Source organism: Lasioglossum baleicum, chromosome 4 (genome assembly GCF_051020765.1).
Source record: "Lasioglossum baleicum chromosome 4, iyLasBale1, whole genome shotgun sequence".
Taxonomy (NCBI): Eukaryota; Metazoa; Arthropoda; class Insecta; order Hymenoptera; family Halictidae; genus Lasioglossum; species Lasioglossum baleicum.
Window position 1 is genome coordinate 5,711,669 of NC_134932.1, and position 27,897 is coordinate 5,739,565.

At 45.6% G+C, this 27,897-nt stretch overlaps 2 protein-coding genes and 1 long non-coding RNA gene across 8 annotated transcripts in view; 2 read left to right on the top strand and 1 right to left on the bottom strand.

The window, feature by feature from the left end:
• The window catches only part of Syn (synapsin), a 61,869-nt gene extending 55,615 nt beyond the window's left edge, over nucleotides 1-6,254 (bottom strand). For 3 of the 6 annotated variants that reach the window (XR_013008807.1, XM_076422034.1, XM_076422031.1), the window contains exons 1-3: nucleotides 6,100-6,253; nucleotides 2,886-3,285; nucleotides 366-705 (exon numbers count right to left, since the gene is read on the bottom strand). Coding sequence is in view for 5 of the 6 variants with exons in the window: in XM_076422034.1 (XP_076278149.1) it covers nucleotides 366-638 (273 nt within the window). In the remaining variant the exon portion in view is untranslated. Of the gene's footprint in view, nucleotides 1-365; nucleotides 718-2,885; nucleotides 3,286-4,746; nucleotides 5,890-6,099 lie in introns of those variants that run through there. The other 3 variants (XM_076422033.1, XM_076422032.1, XM_076422035.1) reach the window with 3 other exon arrangements.
• A 2,857-nt stretch (nucleotides 6,255-9,111) lies between these two features.
• Nucleotides 9,112-27,897, top strand: part of LOC143208016 (cuticlin-6) — a 32,824-nt gene continuing 14,038 nt past the window's right edge. The window contains exon 1 of the mRNA XM_076422036.1: nucleotides 9,112-9,540. Coding sequence (XP_076278151.1) covers nucleotides 9,451-9,540 — 90 coding nt within the window. The 5' untranslated portion in view covers nucleotides 9,112-9,450. The remainder of the gene's footprint in view (nucleotides 9,541-27,897) is intronic.
• Nucleotides 9,547-27,791, top strand: LOC143208020 (uncharacterized). The gene is made up of 2 exons (XR_013008810.1): nucleotides 9,547-24,376; nucleotides 24,458-27,791. It is a non-coding gene; the product is annotated as an uncharacterized LOC143208020 (long non-coding RNA).

Consider the following 27,897-nt stretch of genomic DNA (forward strand, 5'->3'; position numbering starts at 1 on the left):
TTTTTTATGGAACTTTCAGCAACATATTCCTGGCATTTTTCTAATCCAAAATGATATGAAACACGATATAATTTCAACTGTATTTAGTGGTTTAATCGATGATGAGAATTTTGAACGCAAGGAAGGACAGCGCATCAGAACCCCGTGGTCTCTCTTTACACGCGCTGTCCTTCTCTACGTTCGGCTCGGCCTTTGAAGCTCAAAAAATAGGTACCCATATGCGATAGATGCGAAGAAATCTCCCCGAGGTCTTCGCGTCTATAGAAAATTTACTGTATATGTGAAAACTTCTGGACCGAAATGTGTACATGTATTGAGGCATTACTATACAAAGGAAAGACTGTTTGTTGAGAGGGTTAAAGCACCTGATCGCGAGCAGCACCGGTCAAGCTTTGCACCCTCTGGAGCAAGCTCTCTCGGGTCTTGGCCGGCGACGAGGGCGCGCTGGTGGTCCTCGATCCTGGCCTCAGGTTGAGGCTTAGATCGCCGCCGACAGGTTGAGGAGGTCCAGGTGGAGGTGGTCCAGGTGGAGGTGCTCCAGGCACCGGTGGCTGGTTGGTTGGTGGAACAGGCGTCGGCTGTGACTGTAACGGCCGTTCTGTTGCGGCTTGATACGATTGGGACGAATCCCTGGCCATGGAGGCCAGCCCGGAGTCTGTGCTTGGTTCATCGTCTAGCTCCGAGCTTAAATCCCCTGACGAGAACCTGGAAGACAAGCTAAGATGGTGGTCGTGACAGTGACAATCGGTCCGATCGTTCCCTGCGGTTTCACGCTGTGTAATGTTACTTGGTTTTTGTTTAGTTTTTTCGTTCGTTTGTTCGTAGACGTAAACTGCACATCGAACAGCCACAGTGCGCTTGGGGGGATGATGTTTTGGCATGAATTGCGCCGACGATGATGGACGATTTGCTGAATTGCTGCGGCTTGCATGCGTGACAGGTGACGACACATTCTCGGTACTGATGCGGACAGCTATCGCAGAGAGTCTTTTTGCTGGCGAACACACATCGCTCGCGGTGTTATTCGGGCTCACGATCGTTCGTGCTTCGTAAAATGGGAACGATGTTTTCCCTAGCGAGATGGACAAGTTTGCCGGCATACACTGATTGCCATGGATTTGGAATCAATTCTTGATTTATAGTTGGAGACTCAAGCTAGTTAGATATGTAGGCGCAAAGGAAGAGGAGAGAATGTAGGGAAAGAAGTGAAGGGACGGGAAGGATCTAGGGAGTGGAAGGAAGCGTCCAGGGAGGAGAAGATTAATGGCAGGGGAGTAGGGGATCTTGATAGGAAAGGGATGGAGCTAGCTAAGGGGGAGATAAACGCTGGACGGATCTAGGGAAGGGAGAAGGGTTGTCCAGGAATCATGAAGCACCTGCAAGGACCGGCAAAAGTCCCCCTGAGCTGCCGAGATACGGACTCCCGGGACTCCTCTGAGCTCCCGGAGGGTTCGTTGTTCCTGGCAGCTTTCAAGGGACTGACAATTTTTGGCAACGCATCACTATACATTTATAGTTGTACATGATAGCTGTTGATCTATGAAGCACCGCGGTCGTCGATCGATAGAGCGCACCAGTGTTCACGAAAATGTCTTGTGACAATCCAAGACTGTACCACCTTCCAATTTTTGACAGAGTGCCAGAAAAATACATTAAGTGATTGTTCTACTCCTATCACATTTGATAAAATGTACAGAATGATTCCAAGCCTCAGACAGTCAGCGTACGCTACTTTACGGCTTACAAAATCTGTGAAATAAATAATTCAGAGCGAAGACGTTGGAGTGCATCTGATAAGCTTCGCAGTTGCATCATAATCGAGGTAGAATATCGGAACGTTGCGTGTCGTTTTACTTTCGTGCTCTATTCCTGGATCACATAAATATTAAAAATGTCAAGAGGTTCAGGCGGTGATCGTACGATATCGAAAGCGAGTTTTTAAACAGTCGCATGCAGAAACACAATAGATCGTTAAATAGCTGCAAGAATATTTTATCTTTCCCGGCACTGATTGAAAAGCCGGTGCCTTAATTAAATGAAGCTGACAATGAATATTATCACTTTTCCTATCCGCCGTTCATGAAACTCGTATAATACTATTAATTATAACCGAACGGAAAAATCAGATAACCGCCCCTCTTAATTGAACGAGCAATTTATCGACTTCCATGGTATATCGCGTCGCGACTCACAATATACTGATCTATTAAATCAATTTTGAATCGCGATATCCATTCATTACTACCGGTAGTCATTACCCTGCGCTTTTTACAGACTCCGCCAAATAATATTTTTAATACCGCTGCTGTCAAATGAAATTAAATTGTGTGTTAGAAACGTTGGCTCGACAAAACCGAAGTTAAATTCACCATTATCACAGAAGCCAAATTATCGCCTGAATTTGAAACACTCCAAGTATCAACGCAAAATGATAGCTGAACGAAACCCTTTAAGTTGCAAAGGAACTTTGTTCAGCTAACTGCTATCTTTGGTATGTCTCCAAGCACGGTGAATCGTCACCGGAACAGAAAGATGTAATATCTAGCACGTTCACCGAGATTCAAGTCCCAATAAAACTCGCACATAAGCAACTGTCTCAGCGGGACAGAACGCGACGGTTCCCAGAAACGACGCTAACGCAGCAATTATGCTACAAGATTTCCCAACTACAGACGCTTGCTAAGAATTCCCGAGATAGCCAAACCGATACCGACTGCTCCTCGAGGGCATGGCATTCATATTGCGGCGATCCCGAGCGTCGCGCTTCTGAATTCCTCGGGTCGCCTCCGCTGGTTAGAGGAATGTTCCGCGGATTCCATCGAGCGGGAGCGGTGTTTTGCGCATGCAGAATCAGCGTTGCGAATCGCAAAACGGATGGCACTCACCTCCGTTTCAGGTAGTTAACATTGGAGGTGAAGGACTGTCGAAAGCTGGAGAATGAAATGTTGCCGGGTGAAGGAGCTGTACCACAGTATTTGGCGCAACCGCCGCGGCCGGTAATCTTGCTGGCTGACGCAGATGTCTTTCGGACGAAAACCGCCGGTTTCCTGCTATCCGCTTGGCGTCGATCGCGATCGCGATCTTTACCTTCGACCCTTCGGCTGATTAGGGTCCGGGGATCAAGGGTTCACGGCGCCTAGGGTTGCCGGTCGTGCGATGATCAACCGATTCGATGTTTGCGTCTCTCGTCGAGTTGCGGAAGAAACTTCAACGTAAGATAACCCGAAAGGAAAGGATGAAATAAGAGAGGTGAGGAAGGAGAAACTAAACAATCCAAGTTGAAATCTGCAAGGACAAACCACGGACATTGTTAATATAAAATGCATTTTTCCCTCAATGTCGGCTATTTTAAGGGTGCAGTTTAAATAAATTGGGACTCAATATTGATTTTGTATAATTGAGTTCGTAACTATAGGGGCAGATGTGCTGAAAAGCCATTCATTTCCCATTTAAAACCACAAATGCGCATCATAAAATCAGCAGACAGAAATTTCCAAAGATCCCCGGCGATATTTTCGAAGCGCAGCGAAACTGGGCGACTGTTGAATGAAAAATTAATTGGAGACCCGGTTCTCGCGGCGCCCTAAAGTATTCTCTCTCGTCGGATCCCAGCGAGCATTCAACCGATGAAAGATAGCAGCAAACATCTTTCACAAGAGGTGCTCCTCAGACCGTGATAAAAATGTCTCCAGCGTATTCTTTATGCGCGCGAGATGAAGACCTCTCGTAGAAATTTAGCACAGGCAAAAGTAGAGCTTGATATCCCGCTGATCGATACCGGCGCACTTTCGCAGCATGGCTCTGCACGCCGGAGAATTTTTTCGCGCGACCCGACTCCCGTGTTTTTTGTTTCCTCCTCGAAACAATGATTTCGAGCCGGCTCGATTATTGGATTGCGATAAAGAACGCCGATAACGAGTTAGCCGGCTCTCGTTGGCTCCGCGAACCACCGGAACAAGAGATAATTGTTTCCGTGGAACGGGGCCAGGGTGAAACAGCAATTTGCACACGCCCGAAGCGATGCCGTTTTTCCAGTCGCATGCGATTCGCGGCTTCCGCGATTTTCCGAACAATTCCGGCACACGCAACCGGCTTCGTGACTGTGAAACATGTCGGAACGAATCAACTACCGCTAAGTTCGACGCCGTAGAAACTCGACGGAATGTTCCGGAAAAGTTTCAGAATTTTCTTCTCCCATTTCGTCGCCGAAGTCGTTTCCCCACAGGAGCGCTAAACTTTAGATTAACGCGGCTCCACGTCGCACACGTCACACCTCGGCGAGCCGCCGGCATTCAATTAATTTCAGAGACCGCGAACTTGATTGAATTTCAAATCAGTCTACACGAATTGCAAACCCCGTGATTCGTCTTCGCGACTAGCGCAACCTCCTGCCGTCTGCTTTTCTCGTTCTTTCGTCGGATTACGCGGCACGATGCAACCGATACCCACGAAACTCGATATCGATCGATCCGAGCTCGTCGGGCATTTCTGATTTTTATCAGGCGAATTCAGACACCGAACCGATGACAGTGATGCACAGCCGCGGTGGTACGGCAAGCACGGTTCTTTAAATCGATCGGTTTCGCGACACACCCTTTCAAACTCCTGTTTAAACACTGGATCGCTGGAATTCGATATTTGTCCGCATCTGCGAAGTTCTGCTGCAGTATGTATTTTTCAATTTTTCATTGAAGTTCTCTTTACATTTTTTTTTACGCAGTGTGAGACGAGAAGAATTTTAGTTACTTTTTTAAATGTTGCTAGACTGGCGAAACTTATCCACGCTTTCTACGGGGCGTTTAGCTTAGACTTCAGTAATAATCGATGACGGAAGAGTCCCTCGGTGTTAGGAAAGGGCAGGCGCATTGACCGCCCAAAGCTGCGCATACAGAAACGTTATGTACACGGCAGTGAGCTATTCTTGTGTCGAAAACGCGAACGAGAAAATCGAAACGTGCTGAACAGTCGTTCCTATTAAGCGAACTTCTTCCGAACAACATTTTCCGACAGACGAACCCCTTCCATTTTCAATCAAGCTTCCCTCACACAATTTTATTTCGGAAACACTACAGCAGTGGTCTCGTGACCAAGTCGCTTATCGTGGTCGAGAAAATCGAAACGTGCTAAACATCCTATTTCTCTGAAGTAACATTTTCTGGCAGACGAGCCGTTTAAATCATATTTTTCACACACATTTTATTTGGAAACCTTCTGTACACGGCAGGCAGCTAGCCTCGTGTCTCGTGAGCGAGGAAATCTAATCGTCCCTGTTTGTACTTCTCTCAAACAAAATTTTCTGACAGACAAATTCTACTTTCAATTTGTTGTACACATTTTATCCGAATTTCTGTTTAGAACGGCGATGGGCAGCACTTCAAAGAAGAAAGACTCCTCGAGAAACTTCAAAGTATGTGAACTATATGGAATAAAAACGAAATCAATCACAAGGAATTCGCGAGAGCTCGGAGCAGAGAAAATAAAGAATCGCCGAGCGGTCACGTGAAAACGACATGCGAACCCGCGTGAATAATCGCTGGTCGTCGGTTCCGGCGGCAGGCTAGTGTGGCTGATCGATCAACATAGTGTTGCTATCATTGTGCTCCCGCGTAAATTTAAACCGTGCAGTATTCGAGCGAACGATCGCCCGACCGAGCGTGCAGTGGTCGCAATTGACCGAGGTACACGTCTCACTGAACCGAGAAGCCTGTGAGTCTCGAACGCGAATGAACCATCACAATCTCCTTAACTTTATTGAATTAAAAGTGCGGGCCGGGGGGTCGTAAGTCAACCGAAACGGTCCGCAGGAGGCGGTCGGATAATCGAAAATCAATCCCGAGGGCTGTTTACTGTCCCGCACGATGGTTCCAATTCACCGGGACCTGGGGGGACCATCGAAGTCCTGTGTTTCGCGACGGTACCCGTAGAACGTAGACTAGGTCCTAGCACGAGGAGAGAGAACGATCGACGAGTTATCCGAAATACCCTTGTTCACTTCGGAGGACCGTGGCGATGAACCGTAGTCCCCGGATGCAATTACATCCACCCGTAAATCTACGTCTTAAATACACTGGGCAAGATCTGAGAAAACTGGGTACTCACCTGTGTCGCGTGCGTGTACTACCCACTAGTTTGCCGGTGAAGCAGTGAGCCTCAGCCGAGGATCGCGAGGGTGTTACCCGGAGGGTTTGCGGGTCGATAGGTTCGCGCGTGCGCGCTTCTTATCATCCCCCACCGGGTCTATCGGCGAGCTAACGACGACGGGGAGGAAAAGGGAACGAGCCCCAGTGTTTCCCGATATGCCTGGTCCCGGTCCGTGTTTATACAGGGTGACGTCGCTCGATGCGCGTCAAACACGCTCCACCTGCTGGCCGAGTGAAGATGAAACGTCAGGCTACGCCGTATAACACGGTCGCGCCTTCATCGAGCCGGTACCCGGTGTTCTACCCGGCCGGTCGGCGTTTCCACGAGGCGGGTACCGAAAATACCGCCCCTGCCTAGACTAGTTTTACAGTTGAAGTCGTGGTTGCAATCTCTCTACCTTCCCGATGATAATTATGGAGGCTCGTGTTGTTTTTTCGTCGGTGGACCTACCCGCCACTCGAGTCGGATAGCTCGGATAGAACCACCGGCTACACCAGCTTTATAGTTTGAATCGTGGTTGCAATCTTTCTACTTTCCCGATAACAATTATGGAGGCTCGCGTTGTTTTTTCGCGGGCGGACCTACCCGCCACTCGAGCGGGTACACTCGAGCGAGCAATGCGCCCGCCGCATGAAAGAATTAATGCGACGACCCAGATACCCGCGGCGCTGCGCTAGCCGAGCTTTTGTGTCTATGGAAATCGTACTTTGGGATCTTTCAAGAGATAGAATTTCCATTGTCCGGTACTCGTGCGCGCAAACGACCCGCCGCGCCGTGCCGGTTGGGAACCGCCGCACGGAACGCGGAACGTGGAAGAAAATTTCTTTGTTCCAGAACCGCTCTCGAGCGACCAAGCCTCACGGAATTAAATCCCCGTCGGGTACAATAAGATTAATATAATACAACGATTAATGCTTTCCTTTATTTCCGGTGTTGCTCCAGGCGCGGATTTCTGGCGGTTTTTTTCTCTTTGTTCCGCTTCCACGCCGCCGGCGAGGTTGGAAAGTGTTTTTTCTCTCTGTCCCGTTTTTCTTCCCCGTGGGAAAGTGGGTCGCCGACATTTTTCCGGGATAAGATCGCTCAAAGGATGTACGAGCCGGTGGAGTTCCATTGAGATTACGTTCTTCGTGGTTCACGTCGTCGTCGGTCGTACGACTACCTCCGTTCGTTACGTAAGGAAAATGTGAATCACGAGCGACTCTTTCTCCACGGCGGGTTACTTTTGTTTTCACCCGCGTGCCGCGCGTCAGCACCGAGGGATCATTCAATGACCACTCGACACACACCGCCCGGCACTCGGTTAGCAAAAACTGTTCCAGTTCCGTGGAGACTTGCATTCACCTGCCATTGCTATTTTAATTGTACTTAATAAGATCTTGGGATTGTACGACGGAGCTGTAGATTCTTTAAATGAATTTAATGTAACGACGATTGAACACGACGACATAAGATCAATACAGAAATCGTGACAATATTTTTTCTGTTTTTCCTTTTCTGTTTAATAATTTCCGCAATAAGGACCGCAATTATATTTAATGTGTTCGGTAAAATCGGAGCAATTATAAATCCTATTAATATTGCTAAATTTGAATACATTAACAGATGCCATTGTAATGATGGCTCCGACTTCCAGAATACTATTACGCACACGCTATAAAAACTTCCAGCATCCGGTATTTAAATCATTCCTCCATAAAGATATCGGTGTATCATGATCTTGAATGGTTCGCACGTCATCCATGAATGATCCTATAAGCCTGCTATTGTCTCCGAGATGTGCGCCTTTGTCTGCATTGTGACAACTTAAGAGGCACGGCGACACTACCACCGCTAGCATCGCGACTATCGACAGTCCTGTAACTCCGCAATCTTCGTCCAAATCAATATTCATTCAATCGTTTGTCTCTTGAGATCGCATAACAGTTGTTGACGTGTGCAAACATGTGCAACATTCTAAGAATCACCTTTCTGCGTCAATCTAGAAGGTAGAAGATGTTTTAACGATGTCGTTTCAACAATTTGGATACATTTGAAATAAAATGTATTGGAAATAGCCACTAAAATACTTTTATTGAAATACGACAATATTTTAAGAGATTTGTATTAAATGTATTGAAATTATTAATTGAAATAATATTTTTTGTGGACTATATTCCAAATAATTATTTCAAATAACATTCTTCTTAAATAATTATTATTTGAAATAATTGCATGCTCTTAAACTCGTTGAACGATACGTAAACATTAATCTTTTATGTCAAGCCATATTCACGACTACCTTGTAATGGGTATTTCATTCGTGTAGAAAAATTATACAAGAAATTTCGTTACGCAAATAAGAAATGTTGTTACTCTACTCCACAGTTTTTGCAGTCATTGGTAAATACGAGTACCGCGGCAAAACGAGGGTCTAATTGACATAATTCCGCGCACCGGCGTAATCGTTACGAAGTTCCGGAACTTTAAGCTTTAAAGCAGACGTGGCCGTCTTCCGAGTCAATATCTGCAACCACCTACGCAGCGAGAAAGAGGGCCCTGCTAACCCAGCATGCATAGAATCTCGCTCTGATCCCAGTTAATTCCGGTCGGATAATTATTCAACAAATACCAACATTGTCGAAAAAAGAAAAAAAAGGCCGGGTGAAGGAACCTTTTTCACCGAGGTAACCGCGAGGGTACGCGAATTAGGGTCACCGCCTAGCGCGCAGCACGACTTTAAAATCATTCGACGAACGTTCCGGAAGGTTTTGCCGGAGCGGAGTAGAACTGTGCCGGTACGGCGGGTATCTACGATACGATCGGGTAGCTTGCACGGTGCTGGCCTCGAACGTCGAGCACAGCGAACCACGGTCCGCGGACCGTTCGGTTCAGAGACTTGAATGCGTGGATTGCATACACATCGAGCGAAAAGGGAATGGCCGCCGCTTGCACGATCTATCCCCACCAAAATGCCGAACACTTGAGCGTCCCTGGGGGCAGTTCAGGAGGAACAGTCATTATTGCGCCAGTATAACACTCGGCAGCAGTTCTCCGCGACGAACGATCGAGTTTTCGAGCGGGACCGTCGACGATAGATCACTCGATCCACGACCTTCGCGTGATCGGAAAGAAGCCGCGTGGCCGCCACGAGAAAAACGACTCGCCTCGCCTGAGACTGTGTGTCCCTCGTCGCGAATACGATGCGACCGTTCTCGTTCAGTAACGAAAATGTGACGTGAGACTGAGCCAAACCGACGGAGAGAGCATTCGCAAGAACGTGACACGTCCCGCGCTCGGTCGTACAGTGTTGGCGCGATTACACCGCCGAAAATGACAGTGGGGACCAACAATATTCACGCGTTCTCCGGTGCGCTTGTGTCGGTAGTGTGCCTGGCCCTGGTGGCGCTCCGTGTCGGCGAGGTAAGTCCGTCACTGTCCAGGAGATTCTACGTTCCGAGCACCGCTACGCGAGGACACGCTTCGCGGAGATTTCGCTCGTGCGAGATCTCTGGCTTGCCTCTCTTGCAGAACACACTCGCACGACCATCCTTCAAAACCGCCAATCCAAAGATCCTTCGGAACGCTCGGAAATAAAACTCTCTCAACTCCTAGCACCATGTCGAAACGCGCGGACTTTATGAATGAAGAGACAGATCACGCGCGAGCGCTTCTTCAAGGTTGATCGAGTAGATAATACGGCCCGCGTGAAATTATTTTTCATTAAGATAACCGTGCGAGCGGTCCGCCAGCCGAGGACACGCTTCGCGGAGATTTCGCTCGTGCGATCTCTGGCACGCCTCTCTTGCAGAACACTCGCACGACCATCCTTCCGAGCACCAATCCAAAGAACCTTCAAAGCGCTCGTATCCAAACTCTCAACTCCTAGTACCATGTCGAAACGCGCGGACTTATGAATGAAGAGCGCACGCTTTCAAGTCGATCGTCCTTCAGAGACGACATTAGTGCGTTGTATTAAGACTTACGAGGACGAGGATTTTAAATGAAGGCATACTAATGTGTTCAAAGCAGATAATTGGGTCAAAGACCCTTCTTTTCATTCTAATTACAATATCGTGAAATATGAACATTTTTAACTTCACAAGAATATTCGATAAAAATAAACAGATGCAATAAAATAATTCAGTCATTAATTCATGAATTAACGAGTTAGCTTAACAGCACAGTAATTAGGACGAGTACCCTAGTTAAATACCGCAAGGGTCTGCTATATAAATGAGTATGGATATAAAGAATAACGCAGACACTTACCGGTATTCAGCTAATGAATTCGAAATGACCGAGAACCACGTTACCGGTCTCGAACGTGTCGAGATAACCGCGCGAGCCACGCGAGGACACGCTTCGCAGAGATTTCGCTCGTGCAGTTTCGCCGGCGCGATCTATGGCATGCCCTGTGCACAACATTCGGACAATTAAAGCCATCGAATCCACGAACCCCCAGCTCGTAGCACCGTGTCGAACCTCGCGGGCCTATGAATGAAAGGACAGATGACGCGCGAGCGCTTCTTCCAGGTTGTTCAAGCAGATAAAACGGCCCGTCGAAAATGATATTTCATTAAGATAACCGGCGCGCGAGTGGTTCGCCAGGCGAGCAAGACGTTAATGCTCGACGACGTTGATCCACCGTTGCAAACTATTAATTAGACGACCATGAAAATCGACGGAGCGGAGCACTGGTATGCGAGTTTGATCCGATCGGTTCTTACCGCGTATCCGTCAAGCTCGGAAAATAAAGGAACACTGATAAAAGCTGTATACACGATGTTCTTGGCCTGGTAGCACGGGGAGCACGCGTTCGCCGATAATAAATCGGCGCATCTCCAGCTGACTCATTCATTCACCGTGTAAATACGCGCTGCTTCAAAACGATGTCGCCCGGACACGGGCGGTGTGTTCAGGCAGAGATGTAATCGCCACCGGGCGTTCGATCGCGGAGATTTCGTGCCTTTATGCAGTTTAGTGGCGCGTGACGGAAGGACCCGGCATGGGAAACGGTACGCGAGCGCTCGCGGGGTCGTGAAATTGCACGCGGAAAGTGGGAATCGGTCTGGAATCCGTAGCCGACAGTCGTAATGCGATATTATGGAGCAATATCGGGAAGGAGTTACGGTAACGGCCGTAAACTTGCTTTTCCACATTGTTCCGCTAAAAGTGCTCGGCCCGGTTCCCGGAAAAATTCGTTTTAGATCGCTCTCCCGCTCTCGATCTCGCGATCGCGCTATCGGACCCGGTCAGCCTTGCCATTCTCGCGGCAATGGGGAATGCGTGTGCAACGGGTGGGCTGCGTCGAGCGCTGTCGTTCCAAGCCGAAATATATTGAGCGACGAAAAGCGGCGGGCCCCTTCAGACTCTGCCTATTACCGGCAGGAATGCAGGCTGCCCACAAAGCCCGGCACGCATACGTACGATCCCGTCGTACGTGCGGCGAATGCGTGAACCGCACAACGACACGCACTCGACCCGGTCTCGCCTTGGTGTAGCAACCAATTGCTGGAATTAGTACACCGTCGACGCTGATTTAGGGAAATGTAGGAAACCAGAATTTGTCCTACTGCGCTCCTTTGGCGCGAGACGGTCTACCGGGTACCCCCCGAAACGCGGCCGTGGCTTCATCGCAGTCGGCATATGTAATTCGTTGCAACTATCGTCGTCTCGCTGTAGATTCTCAGGAAAAAATTCTTAGGTTCAACAGGCAGGGGTTTAATGAGAATTTATTTCTTCGCTTAACACGTTATCTGCCAGGTTCGTAATTTTTAAAGTCCACGGCACGTAGTTAACCCCTTGCACTGTAATAACAAGTCCTTGCGAACGTTGTCGTAACATCGCAGTCTCATTTTTGGAAGCAGGTGATGTAAAATATGTAGAAATTCGTTTCGAACACACAGTTGCCGACTGGCTGGAGCAAAAGGAACAAAGGGAGCAGGTTGCCTTTCATTTTTAATGTCGGTGGAAGCAACGCTTAACAATTAAGTAGCCTTTTTATATCGGACGATATATTCCGGTTGCGCATAATCAAATTTACATTCAGAATTTAAAATTCTGAATAATTTAGAAGATGTTCTTTCCACGAAAGGCCAGTCTGGGAGAGGCATGCATACATTAAATGCACAGAGTGTCTCGGAATGATTGTATAAGAGAGCAAGAAGGACCAACGGACAAATGTATCCTTTCAGGAATACAATCATTAATCAAGAATTGCAATTCGGAAAGCAAATTGATAGGTTTCAATAAAAATTCAAAATATACTTTATATCGTATTCGATTCCCTGAATAAAAGATCACACGGTATACACCAAGAAATACACACGGTATAAGTCACCAACGATACAATAACGCGCACACAGGCCTGAAGGCGACTGTGTTTGTGCGTGAGCTGCTCCCCGCGGACCGAACTTTTCTTTCATTAAAAAATCTGTTTAACAGGAAGCTGACCTTGCCGCATGCAGGGCTATCTACGACGTAAATCGTAGATACGATTCATTCGGGTCCACCTATATAAATATACCTCTGCAAAGTCGTCCCCGGGTCCGAGCCTGATTTTTCCCCGCACGCACCATTACGCGCGTCGGGATCGAAAAAGCGTGTTACACGCGCAGAGAGTTATCGAAACCGTCGATATGCTCCGGAAAGCTCCGGTTTATATTTGAAAGCGACTTGCGCAAGCTCGCCGAGAATTTTAATGGCGCTCGCGTCGTGCATCGAGGTGAGGCCTCCCTGGTGAATTAATTGCAAATGCTTGTACAGACTTGTCAAGAATTTTAAATGTGCTTCTTTCTTCGATACATGTAATTGAGGGCAATACGGGGAGCCACTATTAGTAGGTGGTCTTATTAAGCGACGAGGTCCCGCATACATCGATTTAACGTTTCTTTATTAATATTGATGAGTCCCGATCGTGTCATCGCCTGAGAACCCCCCGTGACACGGGAAAGCCAGATCGGACCGTTGCGCAATTATTTTGCGACGATTACGCTATCCCGGGCACGAACCTGCCATCGTTTTTTATCGCCCAGGGTGTACGTTTATCCATTTTAGATTGTCAGAAAATATATTTTCATTTGCTGCTCGCTAACATTATTACTAGACTGCGGATTTTATGCATTTATGACCAAAATGGGTACATACAATTTAAAACAGTGGAGGTATTAAAAAGATTTGAGACCACCAGTGTATTAGTTTTACCTCAATAAGATAATTAAAAGAAGAGTGAAATTTTTATTTGGCTCCTGTGTCTTGCAATCAATGCAAACATTTTTTATTTTGCATAAAGATCCGCAGTCTAATTATATTACATACAGTGGCCCACAAAAGTGTTCGTACGCCCTTTAAAACAGAAGAACTTTTTTATAATTGCACCAAACGACCTGATGCTTTGTAAGCAATTAGAAGCATTCGTTTACTACATGATGTGCAAAAAAATTTTCCAGAAATTATAATTTACAACCCTTAATGAAAATTTTAAATCTGTTTTGTAGCTGTAACTAACATAGATCTACAAAATATGTATTTTAAATTTTCACTTTAAGGGCCCAAATAAAAAAGTTTTAAAAAACGCCTTTTCTATTTTTGCATGTAACCTTGTAAATTATAATTTTTGGAATTTTTTTGCACATTATTTAGTAAACCAATGTTTCTAATTGCTTACAAAACATCAGGTCGTTTGGTACGATTATAAAAAAGTTATTCTGTTTTAAAGGGCGTACGAACACTTTTGTGCGGTTTGTGCAATATGTACGGTCACGAACGCAAATGTTAGGATAATTTTAATTATTTAGCCGTATCTCCACGGTAGTAGATAAGAGAAGATTGACACAGTAATATTTTTCTAGTACGAGGTCAATTTTTACGGTATCAATCATTGCTCACGATGCAAATTTTAAATTATTCTTTGAAACACAAAACGTCGTGGTTAAGCGGAAGCTTAGGAAATAATGAGAAATTGATAAGCAAATCGTTGTTTGCAAAATAAGCGTGAATATTACGTCTTTTGGGACACCTTATTAAATTCGATTTAGCTACTGTGTTCCAGCAGTGTCCTTACCAAACAGCAGGAACAGTGGCATCGCACGGAAGCTTTCTTTATTAGAGAGGGAAGCGGTTTCCCTTAATCCGAGGATTGGCCAGCAATTAAAACATTCCATTACTCACGATAGCGTTATCCAACCGGCAGAATGTTTAAGTAGCGGCTAACGTGAGAATACGGGATCGGTACCTGGCGATCTACTTGGTAAATTATTCATCCGTGGCATATTGACGCAATGGAAAACGGGAGGCGACGGAAGAAAAATCCACTCCTTCATCCTTGCACGCATCTACTATATGTGTACGTGCGTGGCTCGCATACCATACAACGTCCTCGAGTCTCACGCAGGAAATCTCATGCGTCTCGTATATCTCATTTCTCAACTAAACGGCGGAATTTACATTTTCCGCGAGAATTCCAGCGAATACTTTTTCCCGGCGAGAGGGCCGTGGAGGACCGTGGTGCGCGCCGAAGAAATCGACGGAATTTTAAACGCGAAACATTTATTCCGCCTTTGTAATCCGCTTACATCGAATGTTTCCCAAGGACGACGCACTGGAAACACGAACAGGTTATGAGGGAACCGACAGTGATCGAATGTCGCGGCAAAAACCGCCGCCATTAATGGAACCATTTCAAACGCAATTAATATCGCGAATCCCTCGACTAACACGTTTACCCGTGCAACCCCATCGATTACAATCCCCCCAGCGCCGCCGTGTGCCGAATTCAAAAATTCATTTTTATGGTCTGCTGAATGTCTGATGCGCAATTAATTACCGCCTGTGTTGTTCGGTCTGTCGATCGTGAAGTATTTCGAACGCACCGCGATGCATTTCAGTCGAGCTGATTCGCGGATCCGTTCTGCCCTGCGGGGGGCAATTTTCAGGCGTCAACTGCCGTAGTGTTGATATGGAAATCAGATGGTCCAGTGGTCTTCAAAGTACAGTAGACCCTCGCTCGGTACCGACAATGCGTGCAAGAATCAAGGTCGTTGCACATTGGCGACTCCCACCACGAGCTGTTAAGAGTTCTGGTTCTTGTGGTGGGGACTGTGGCGGCTATCTAGAAGAAATACACAGTTGGGAAATGGGAAAACACATCGCCCCGTTTCGTGCAACGAGCGAGGTACTACTGTACCGCAAAGCGATCTGCCATTTTCTCGACGCGGCTCGAGACTACTTACAATGCATTTATAGTGGAGCAGCGAGATGAGCTGTGCGGTGAAAAAAAGAAAAACAATGAAAATACATATGTACTTTTTCTTTAGTATGTGTCGAAATGTTGTCACGAATGTTGGTTTGTTTTCACCGCGCCGCTATCATCGATGCTCGCCGCTCCACTATAAATGCACCCTTAGACCAACGTCAGGAATAACGTAACGCACGCCTCGAAACGTGTGTCTCGAAACCCGTGTATTTTTAACGGATAATGATTCGCTTGTTGGTATACTGTAGATTCAATAACAGATCGTGCGCGTACACGAATTCAGAGAGATTAATTGTAGAAAAGGAACGAGGGGCGACGGGACGGTACGCTACGCGCGGATTCATGGTCATTCGATTCAAGGAGCGGTCGTTAAAAAATATCCGGTGAATAAATGTTCAAAGAAGATCAATAGCGCAAACGGGAGGCATAAATTGTGTTCCCTTTGTGCCGGGTTATTGCGAACCGAGACACGTAATAAAAGTCGCAACGTCGCGTCAAGGAGTTGTTGTTGTGTTGACTCGGCAAAAAGAGGCGGCTACGGTTCTACGTCGGGTTACCGGGAAGGTGAGTACGAGGGGTGGGGCATGGGGGACAGGACGAGAACTTTTACGAACGAGAAGAGACGTGGTATTACGTTATCGCGGCGCATCTAAACGTCAATCTTCCAAATTAGAAAGCGTTGGTTGCCGCGACGGAAATTTTCGCTATGATGATACATGAAAGGGTCGTTTCGTTACGCGCATCACGGGGCCCCGCGATACATCGGCCGCGCGCGCCGCGTCCACCGCGCGGTGTTATATTGTTTTAAATATATTCACTTTCAATGACGTTTAGTAACATCTTGATAGCCCGGGAAATAATGAAAGCGGGAATAGCGGTGAAATCGCAGGTATTGTACGTAGTACGACGCATAGTATGCAGGCTGTTGGAGCGCGTCATCATTAGCGCTGTTTCCGTTCGCTCTGATACACCGCAACACGTAACGCTGAAGCGATGCGTAATTCCCACTGGTCAGATCGTTTGAGAATTTACCAATGCAGATCCGGAAAAAAACATCTGGCTCTCATTATGCGACCCTTTTCCCGCCGATGTCGCTGCCGTTCTTGCAATCAGGAATCTGCGCGGATCCGAAACAGCCTACATAGTCATCCTTTACCGTTATCTCAGGTTATGGCAAAATAAAAATGATCTGCATCAGTTATATGATACGGAGAATAGACTGAAATGTATTTCTTCTCTTAATAATTCTAATGCTAAGAACGAAACAGTTTTTTCTTTTTCTGTAACTGTTATTTCAACAACACTGCTATCTGCGAGATCAAATGAATTTTGGTAGTACAATTAAGTCGCTCGCGTACAACCTCGCTGTACTGAAAAATCATGAAATTGTAATACGGCAAGGAAATGTAAATTATTACAGCACGATCTTTATCATTGTCCTAATTATCTCGCGCTAAGGCCTCGAAGTTACCTACGGCACGCGCAACCTGATTTTCTTAAATATGGCGCGCACAATGTATGCATTGCTATTCGAACAGATCATCTCTCGGCAATTTCTAAATGAAAAAATTACGAGCCTTGAAGATTTCAGATAAGGGAATAGAACTTGAAAATTTTCGCGCATGTTTGTTGATGTTCGAAGACCGTGGACTATAATTTTTATATAATTATATTAGAATATCGCTCGCAGCATCTCGATTCAGGTGTTAATTTCAATCCGTATAACTGTGGTTACTGTCTGTGCTTACGTGAAGCAGGAATGTTTTCGGACAAAGTGGCATCCATATAAACACCGATTTTATATAGGAGAAAGTCATAAATGATTCAGTGAAAAGCACAAGAGACAATTACAATACAGTCGATAAAACCGTCACTCGATAAAACTAAAAGGGAAGCGTTAAAATAAAATCGATTTTTCCGGCCGTAACCTCTGAAAGGTCTTAAAGCCCGTTTCTAATTCCATAAAGTACGGTCCGGTGGGTCTTGTCGCGGGCATAAACCAGGAAATATGTCTTCTTGGAGCGAAAGAGCTGGCATGGGACTATCCTGCTCTTATCACAATAAACCCGAGATTTTATACGCCGCGATGGAACACGTTCCAGCGAACGTGGGACTAAAATCGGACAATACAGCGCGCGTTATGCTTCCGTGTCGCGTCGTACGTGGTTGATTCTCGCGATGTAGATACAACGTGTGACATACGCCGGCCCTGCGACTGAGAGTCTCTGCTTATGGTTTGCCTCGAAAGGCGCCGATGGGTGGATCGCCGATATTCAACGGAGCTGTTTCGCAATCTCCGAGGAGAGACATATTATCGCGAGCGAGCAAGCGAACGTAGGCCGTGGAGTCGCAGCGTAGGCCGAACGATCTGGTCCGTGGTCGTTTGCCCGAAATGGACAGGCCAGACGAGAGCAAAAGTATGCAACGGTTCTGACCATTTTTGCGGGGACACCTTTATACGGCCGCGTACTTGCCCCCAGGGACTAGCGAATCTCCTCGATGAGCTTCAGCCTCGTTTCGCCGGCAGAAAGTTCGAGGACACTCTCACCGTGAAGCAACACGCGGAATTTTACGAGCTTGTTGCGTTCAAGCGGCATTCTGCTCTGTAGATCCTTCGGGACTTTTCGAAGCGGACGTCAGGATTCTCCGCAGATGTATTTACGACGACTTCGACGACTACCTACGTATTTTTCACAGGAAACGAAATTCTACATCAAAGTCTTCAGTTCCGCCAATAGATAAAAATATATATAATATTGATCTTTCGTTACTACAATAGTTGAATTACTTGTTCGTGACTTGTAGAGATTGTACAGCTTGTGTAACCCATATGACGACGCTTGATGACGACGTTTAATTCAAGCAGAGGTGTCGGCAGAAGGAACTAGCGGGACGAACAGTAAATCTTGGGAGGCGAGCATTATCGGAACACGTTGTCGCCGTGGAACCAGTTAGGAGTTCCGTATTACGGAGACCATTCCCAACGGAAAACCGCACGTTTATTATTTGAACAGTGGTCGAACGATCGTGTCACCGTCGGAAAACGGTTCTTCTCGGTTCCCAGGGCGAGCGACGCCGCCGTTAAGCATCGATCCTCTCGGTCCGCGGTTTCGCCAGCATTCAGACAGGACTCACGGACGCCTTCCATCTTTACGACAATGCCATTTCGTCCGGATCGAAGAGGAGCGTTGCGTCTTGAAGCCTGACGTGCACACGTGCACGTGGAGCCGTGAACAGGGCCCCGGAGTATTGCACACGGAGCGTGAACGAACGAACGAACGCAAGCGCCTCTTTCGCCGATTTGGTCCCGGCGTCGCCTTCGGGAGAACCGCGGATATAAATCACGATCTCTCCACTGACGTGGCTGATTTGCCGGCTGCCGTGGGCAAGCCTATATGAGTCGCTCTCAGACTGTTTAAACTTACCCGCAAGGTTGTTGCGTACCCGCCAAACCTTCGAGACAAAAGAGGAGAAAAGGGACGACGCGAACCTCCGGTAATAAAAACAACCGAAATCACCATCCACTGTGCTGGAGCACCGAGATCGGCAGATGACTAGAGACCTGCGAAAACTCGTAAACGTTGAGTCGGGACAGGTACAGAATTTTTTTCAAAATTTTTCTCAATATCGGCATTCCCGAAATCTCCCGCAACGATGTGACCATTAATTATGATCATCGGTTTTTCGGTACCACCTCTTTTTGCAATTGTTTATGTGCTACTACACGACTCTAGGTGACGGAATACCGTTACGCAATATTATTGAAGATATCTGTTCGAGGCTAGCGGTACATCGGTTGATAACGCGCCAGATTTTCTACGATGACGTCGCGTGTGTTACGGGTCAATGAGGCACGGTCGTGCTCGATAACGTGGTCATTGACGTTTCCGTTTCTTGATTGGAAGATCGACATAGTAATGACCTCTTTATTGGCTGCACGAGACCGTCCCATAATAAGTATTTTAATAGAGTACAGTAACAATCCGATCGTGTATTCATTACTAACGGATTTTATGCTTCTGTCACAAAATTGAGTAAGTGAAACACGAAACAATAAGAACATGAATGTTAGGGAACACCCTCACCCCAGCATAATTTTCATTTTGCATACAATCATCAACGACGTCCTTCTAATTTCTCGATTCAACGTGAAGTGAATTTCTCCGAAGGTTGCAAGAAGCCTCTTCTAAAAGCAATTTTCGTTGCAAGCCAGCCGGAGACTATCAAAAAGACAGCATCTCGCAAGTCTCGTAAACTGCAGCTACGCACGAAACATAAAAAATAAGTGCCCGTTCACAATGGTGGAACGAGTGGCGCTGCAACAGCTAAATAATTACGCGTGTCGTTCCCGAACGTATTATGTACCAAGGAAACAGCGAAACTAAGAAAAAACTACGCCACATTCCGTGTGTAAATGAATGGAAACCGATTCCTGGATACTCGCAGGGAATCACTTCCGATCCTCTTTCCCGGAACACCTTGGAAGCATTCCTTTATGTCTTCCCCGTTCTTTCGTTCGCTTGGAAATCGATTTTATTCAACGATCAGTGTTTTACCGTTTTCCACGAAACGAGGCAGAACGGCTCGGGCTTCTGCATGGCATCACGCTCTCGTTTTAACGTCCCGTTCACAGCCCAGGAATGCCGTTTTTGCTCGCGGTTTTGTATTAAACAATCATTCGCCGGGCCATTCGGCGGTGAACGATGGTCGAATAGCGGGGAAATCGAATCATCGGTGACATTATCTTCTCATGAGAAATGGCGTCCATTCTTCATTCCCCGTTTAGTGGGATCCCGGTGATCGGAAAATGTTAGGTCATTCCATACGTTGTAATCCGTTGATCTATTGCGCAACTGCAATTACTAAATTTCTTTGTCTTTAACAAATTCCCGCAAGGAAAAGAAATTTCGTAGTTGTTAAATTTTATTGTGTGAATATTGTCACAGAACGAACAGGATTTTATTTCGAATGAAATTCGCGGCAAAAATGTTTCTGTCATTAAAAGGGATAGTTCGTGCATCAATAATTGAAAGTGCATTTTGAGAATTGGTATTCCACGTCTGGAGCCAACATCGAAAAGCAATACGACTCGCGGGACGACCAAATATGAGCCGGTGTGCGAGCAGCAGAGCGCCGGAACAATAAAGGGGCAGCATGTGTCGCCGGTAGAAAACGTAATGATGTCGTTTTGGAGGAGACATACGGCGCATTTAAGAAAACAGCATCGACAGGGATTTCCTTCGGTTCGCCGTACATACTCATTATACCGGTGATGCCAGTGTCCGAACAGAATCATTGAAATGTTCCTGGTGCTTCGTTCTGCCTCGTACGGCTGCCATTACGCCGGATGCGGATGCTACGCGTTAGGTTCACGCGTGACACCGTGTTATGGCGAAGGCGTAAGTCCGCATGAATTAGAAATGCTACCTCCGAGAACGAAACAAAAACGTTTCGAATAAACCGCGGAGTAGCTTATGCCGCATTTACTAACTTCTACGCCTGCTGCGGCGCGGCAGCTTTAATCCTTAAACGCTGAGACGAAGCCTCGGAGACTACGCGAAATTATTTGAAGCTGACGCGATTCGAGTGCATATTTTACAAATATAATTTTAATAGAGGCAGCGACTCGGAGGCACTGCTAAATTCCATTTTATGAATATCAGAATGACAGAATCATTTTGGTGCTGCCTAGAAAAGTTAGATTACCATCGTAAAAAGTGAAAAATACGGGAAACAAGAAATACGAGCATTTTCGAGAGAAGCACCTACGAGCCAACTTCCGCGAATGATTCAGCTTTTCATCGCTGTCGTGGTAAACTATAGTGTCATAAAATGAATCACTTCTACAACGAGAAAGGAGTATTAACCGCACAGAATGGTTCGACTTGCCAACGTCTTTCTAACGAAATAAAAACGAAATGTCTTTCAATTTCACAGTAAAGTGATACATTACGCTTTCAACTATTTGTGGCGGGGATTGTCACAGCTTCGTAGGAGTACGTAGCGAGCACTATCGTTATTGGCACAGCCGCAGTAGCTCGAATTCCTCGTGTAAGTCAAGGCTCGCCGGCGAGACCGCAGAGAAGAGGAGTTTCTCGGCGACCTCAGCCGGCAGTAAAACCGAATGCAATTTTGCCTTTTTGCTTTTTAATTTCATACTTTCACTTTTCGCCGTACTTTTCCGTCTGGCCGCGGCCAGCGTACCATACGAGACAGTCTCTCTGGCATGCATGCTCGCCCGGTTTCAGCGTTTTTCTCCCCTTCTCGTTACGAGAAACACTCGATCCTGTTTATTAATCGAACCGCGGTATAGCCGGTGAAACCGCAGCACGCAATTTCATATTTAAATTCCGTCTACATCCGCGAGACGACTCTCCGCGCGACAAGGAACGTTTATTAATCGCGCCGAGAAGGTGGTAACGCTGTTTAATGATTTAATCAGCCGGCAGATTAACAACGATACAAAAGAAATCGCGCGCTTTCTACTCTCCGCGGTCGATAAGAGAAGCGCATCGACTTCGCCGAGGATATAATTTAATTGCAACGGTGTTGCCGTGTGCTTTACCGATTTCAATCAGATTAATGGCTAGCAATTATGTGTGGCTCTACATTGAAACCGGCGAAGATAGATCTGTAGCTTCTTCGCGAATATCCTGAAATTTTAATAACGAAGGTGAACCGGTCAATTAATAAAGAGATTGTCCCGGTAATAGATTACACTCGAGAGCCTATGCAAGTAAACTCAATCTCTTAATGGACACGTGTCTGCAATCTTACGAACAGATAATTAAAATTATAAACTGAGTTGCCGAGACTTGTTCCCGGCGCGTCGGTTTCGCACGCGAATTTAAAGCGGGATCATAATAATTCATCTCCCCGCAAAGAATGCTGCTTCATATTCGCCGCTGCGATTATGGGAAAATATTCACGACGATCCTACAGGGACGTCGTTCGATTCTCGGTTTTTGTCGCAGATGTCGCCGTAATACGTAGATTAACATTTTGAGTGACAGCCCAGCAGCCAGCAATGTTTCACAAAATAAAAATAAAAGGAGTCGTTTTTAAGGGTTAATGTAAAATGAGATTTCATATCGTATCGAGTTGCTATCATGTTCCTTGAGCCGCGTTGCCGGTATTAACAATTTTCATCTCTCCGAACAGCGTCGAAAATTATAGAAGGCGAGCGTTTTCTTCGGCGTCTAAAAAATCGCGATAGTTCCGCGCAGATAAGTAATATCGCCATGCGATCTCCCATGGGGGACCGTGTAATATCCATCTGTTGGTACGCTGTGGCATTATTGCAACTTATCGACTTATCGATTTCGACGCAGGTGGCGAGGGTAATGGGCACCACGCGCGTTCCGTATAATCGTAATAATTTCACACAATTCACTTTCGCCATTCAATAACGCGCACGGAGGAACGCGCAACGCCCCATGCTGCACCGGGAACGCACGCCCACGGTTATTAAGGGCAGGGTGCAAGCATCATACGTACGTTTCTATCGGTTTATAATTTATGCGACGCCCGAGAGATGCAAACTCGTTATGAAAATCATCCTTCTCCCCCTCGGCTTTGTTTGTTTAACGCCCGGTCGGCCACTTTTTTTGCGGCGCGAGAAGACATTGTACGAAAAATACCGCTGCTCTCGAAAGGTTAAGCAGATGCGAACTATTGCGAATCGCTTGCAAAAGCGCGCGGATTCAGCGTTTCTCAATGCTTCAGCGACACATTCGTTTCTAAGATACTTTCGCTACTTCCTGCCCTGACGAAAGCTACTCGCCTCGTAACTCCGCAGGAAACCAGCTTATTGGAAATTGATCACGCGTCTTCATGCAAATCAACACCAATTCGTCGGACAACAATTACGTAAACATTTATTTCTTCTATTAGTTATTCTTGTAAGCTAAAAGCAATTTAGTAGTATTCTTCCACTCTTTTTTTTTTATTAGGAAAGCTCTTATGAGATTTATTACAACATAATGCATAGTACAGAATATTACAGATTCTCTTCCACTCTTCTTTAAACATTTTCTATTGTAGGGTGATTTCGGGATAGATGCACCACATTTTGTTTTCTGTTTATAAAAATTTTATTAGAAAGAATCGAAAGTGTAGACAGGCATAGTTGAATTGTTTATTCAATTCCCTTTAATAAAATATAACGTTAAATGAGTAAAACTTTTATATTAATATATTAACGTACTGTTTAAAAAAAGGAGTTAGATGCACTCCTAATTGCAGATAGACGCATTCCTTTATTTATAACCTATTCTCCCTACTTCTATTCTTTTTTTTCTCTACCACACATGTTACATAAATTATAATAGTTTTTTAACATAACTTCATGGAGCCATTTGAGGCATTGGAACAACAAATCCAATCTTCTTTAGATGTGGCTGAATAATAATCTTCCAAACATTCGATACAATGATTATTAGAATCTTCAGGACTATTTATGATCTTCTCTTTTTGTAATTAATTTAAAAAGGGATGCTCCTGACGAAAACGACTGTCAATTGTCAGCGTTTCTCAATGCTTCTGCGACACATTCGTTTCTAAAAAATTAGTTATTCTGCCCGCATAAGCATCATTTCATAAACATGCTCTTAAAATTATCCATTTCTTATCTATTGATAATTTTCAATTGAATTGAACACACTTAGAACACAGAACTTATCCACGTGTTTCTAATACTCTCGAGCATTTTTCGAAGCTTTTTAATATCTTTGAGAATAGTGCAGCGTTTGATGTGCTTTTTTGTCACCATCCGAAGAAAGAGGTGCTACTAGCTCGGCGGGACAAAAGTACATTGATTATAGTTCCCGTCCCTTTTTCCCGAGCGCGGGTCTTCGCGCGGAGAATTTATAGCGAATGTCTGGAAAAATACTAAACGCGTGGAACAACACATGGCGCGGCAGAGTAATTGAAAAATACGGGGAAGTCACGTCTCTGTAGAACAATGCTGCTGTGTCACACTCGCGGGACTGCGATATATGTACTGTAGGTATTTACATCGCCATTGGCCTTTCCGACGAGGCGAGTTTCGAGAAACAGCTTGTAGTAATTGTTTACGTGCTTTAGATCTTCTTTCTTGCCCGTCGGCCTCACTGGGCACTTTTACGAAGATTGAAGTTACTGGCACTTTAACGGGGCACTAGGCAAGAAAACACCGAACTCGCTACTTGAAAGGTATTCGACTTCCTGTTACCTCGCTGAACTGTATGGTCGTTCAATTTTCTAAATGTACGAACACGATCGGTTCGTTTAGAATTACAGGAACTTGTTACACAGCACAATTACTGTAGATAAACCCCGTATTAAACGAAGAAATTGAATGATTTAAGTGTCACGCTGCCTCAAGTTGTGTGATTAGCGAATTATGATTCTTCTCTTATTACCACGTTTTTATTTTTTTACCACGCTTATATTAGCTTGCCGAGTTGTTGTTGTATGCGTCAAATCTTGTAATCGAATTTTAAACCACTTTTCGTAACAGCTGTTGCCTTGTAAGAAAGCTTTTTGTTTTACCTAAATTTGTACCTAATTTTGACGTTCTCCTCATTTCACACCTCCCATTTCTATATTTTTTCTTCCCATTTACTCCTGACTACATCTCATTTTGACTCTCATTTCGTTTGCACAACGTTTCGATATTTTCACAAACCAGTTTACAAAACTCGGAATTAACATAACGAGTCATACGAATTTAACGTATTATTTTTAACTTCGACGTTAAATATTCATCTCGGTATTATGTATTCCGGTCTAACGTTGCTCAACACAGATAAACTAGACGTATTACGTCACCGATGACACAGAGTTCGTAGGAGGTAATGTGTGTGACTGAGTCTACGCCAGACAAGTCGCAATACGATCGAGACAATGCTTTATATGTAGGGAGTATCGTGGGTTCAGTTCAGTTGATATTGGAAACGTCGCAAACAGCTGAACGCTAGATCCACAAGGTCGTGGAGTCGCGACGAATGATAGAGATCGCTATTGATTCGGCTTTTACTACCATAGCCGAATAGGATGTCCGAAAGGTGATTTATAACATGGAGAATGTGAAAAGTACCAGGATCTATGCGATCGTAGTTCACTCAAATAAAGATAGCCTCACAAAACAACGCAAAAATGTAGTTAGAGACTCAATGCAATCAGAGGCAAGTTGCGAGTGTCAGAAAATAATGGTTCTGTACATAAACCAGAACATAAGAAGACGAACGACCTACTAAGATTCAATTCAAATGGTTATGGTTCTGCTCTACAAATCCGGTGACACCTTGACCACAGTAACATTCATCGCACGCACGTAGAGCCGCGATACTTGAATGTAAGGACTCGATAGGCCCAGTGAAATTTGACCTCAGGTACAAGGGAACATGATACATTGACATACACGCTCGCTAGGCATAGCGATGATGACCACAAACTCGTAAGAAAGTGATACTTTGACTTATGGACTCGTTGAACCTAACCGAGTTCATTTTAAGGAGATAAGGACACGATTCTAAAGACGTGCTGGACGGTACAAACTCCTTAAATCCAAGTTAGGGTATCCTCATACCCCGAGACCAGGCGATTTCCAGTTGGAGACTCGCCAGCTCAGAAATCCAAGTCAAGTTCAGAGATCTGCAGCCTTGGGCCTTATTAGATGGATTAGTGCCGAGATTACAAATGATGAGGATTGACTGACAATCTTGATTAGATTGCCCAGAGCTCGAAGGCTTGTCTCCTTGGGATTTACGGGTTTATCTACTTTTGGTCCCTCGATTTTGATCTCTCTCGATAGCGTGCTTTCATAGTTAACACTTTACCTACCGGAAGCCTATTAATAGGATTTTCAATAATTGTGCTGTTCCAAAAGAAAGCACAGAGAAATTTTCTTTTACATAACAATCTTAAATGAAACTATCAAACGACGTTATTGAGGGTGACTTGTTAGTTCACAATGCAAATTGCTGTTGCTATTGAAGGTTCCATTAGAAAGTGTTTAGCCATATACCATAGACTTTTCAAAATTATGCAATAATAACCGGTCGGTAATGTGTTAACTTTTGCTTGCACAATTTTTATTGGTTGTTTCACAGACACGTCCTGTCGCTATATGCTCGTCGTTAATTTCACTACTAGGGCTAATGCGACTTTTCATTAATGTATTGTGGCCCCACTCACCCGAGGCGCTTTTTACAAGATGCTCCGATTACACAGCACCATAGATTGTCCTACGCTCGCGATGTTAGTTGTACTACCTCAATCATGTACGCATGTCGTGCTCCTACGTGTCCATTGTGAGCTGTCTAAGTATCCAACATTTATCACACAAGTCCCAGAGGCGGCAAGACCATGTTGTACGCCACACGAACTAGGAGAAGAAAGATCCTCGGAGGCGTGTGGTTTAGCGATCAGAATTGTCACCTAACTGACAGCGGACGCAATCTTAATCCCCGATCCAGCTCTCTTTCACTTCTGAATTAAAAGTTGTAGTATTAATAGCACAGAGGTGTCGGCAGTTTAAAAGAGGCGTGATCGCAGGCACCGTCTGCAATATTTGCATGTGCAGATTTCTTAATCCTAGACTTCAACGCTTTATGCTAGTCCCTTTCATTCTTTTTGTGCCATGGAAAATTCTTTTTGGGAATGAAACACTTCATTTTACATCAAGTTTAATATTTTCTACTTGTCCGTAGAATTGCATCAGATTGCCTCGGTCCTAGAGTAGAAAATACTCAATTTTCCACACCGTTCAACATTTTACTTGTCGCCAAGTGTCCGCGCCAGCAGCGTTTCCTTCCTCGAATTTTCATTCTTTCCGTGTCTCGGCGCGCAAAGTTCCTTCATATGCTGGAACGGCATTGCAAAAGACGTCGTTCAACCGTTGAACAACTCATATTTTAAGTCGCGAACGCTACCACGTTCGTGGCAACCTGAAAGAAAACTCGGTTTTGTCGTTCGCTTTGGTTTCCTCGGCTCCGAGGTATCCCTCGTGCAGCTTACCGTCTCTGTCCGGCCCTGTTCGGGGCGTTTGTCAATGCGAAGTCCTCGCACGGACACAATACATGCAGCTGAAAGTGCATTCTTTGGCCAGAGGGCTCGAACCGGCTCTCGAATTATCTTGCACGGGGAAAGGAAGAAAGAGAAGCCAAAACCTATGTTATTGACCCTGCCCTCCTCTCCTCCCGCTCCGTTCTCTTTCGTCTAACTTCTCTCAGGGCGCTCGTTTTCTTCGGCTTTCTTTTCGGTCCCCCCTTTTCTTTTCTCTTTTGCAACAAACACCAAGCCGGAATTTTCGCTCGGCAAGAGACAAGGACCGGGGGCCCCTTCGAAAGAGTCTTGCCGTGGACCGTTGCTGCTGCCGCCAGTTTAACGCCGTAATTTCCGATCGGATCGTTTCGTTGATTTTACGCCTCGAAAACCTAACGGCAGACGTATCGCTAAAAAAATGACTGTTTACACGGAAGCCGGGGGAAGCGTTTACGTTGAACGGCGTGCGAGTTAATGCCCCAACAACTTCCAGGAAC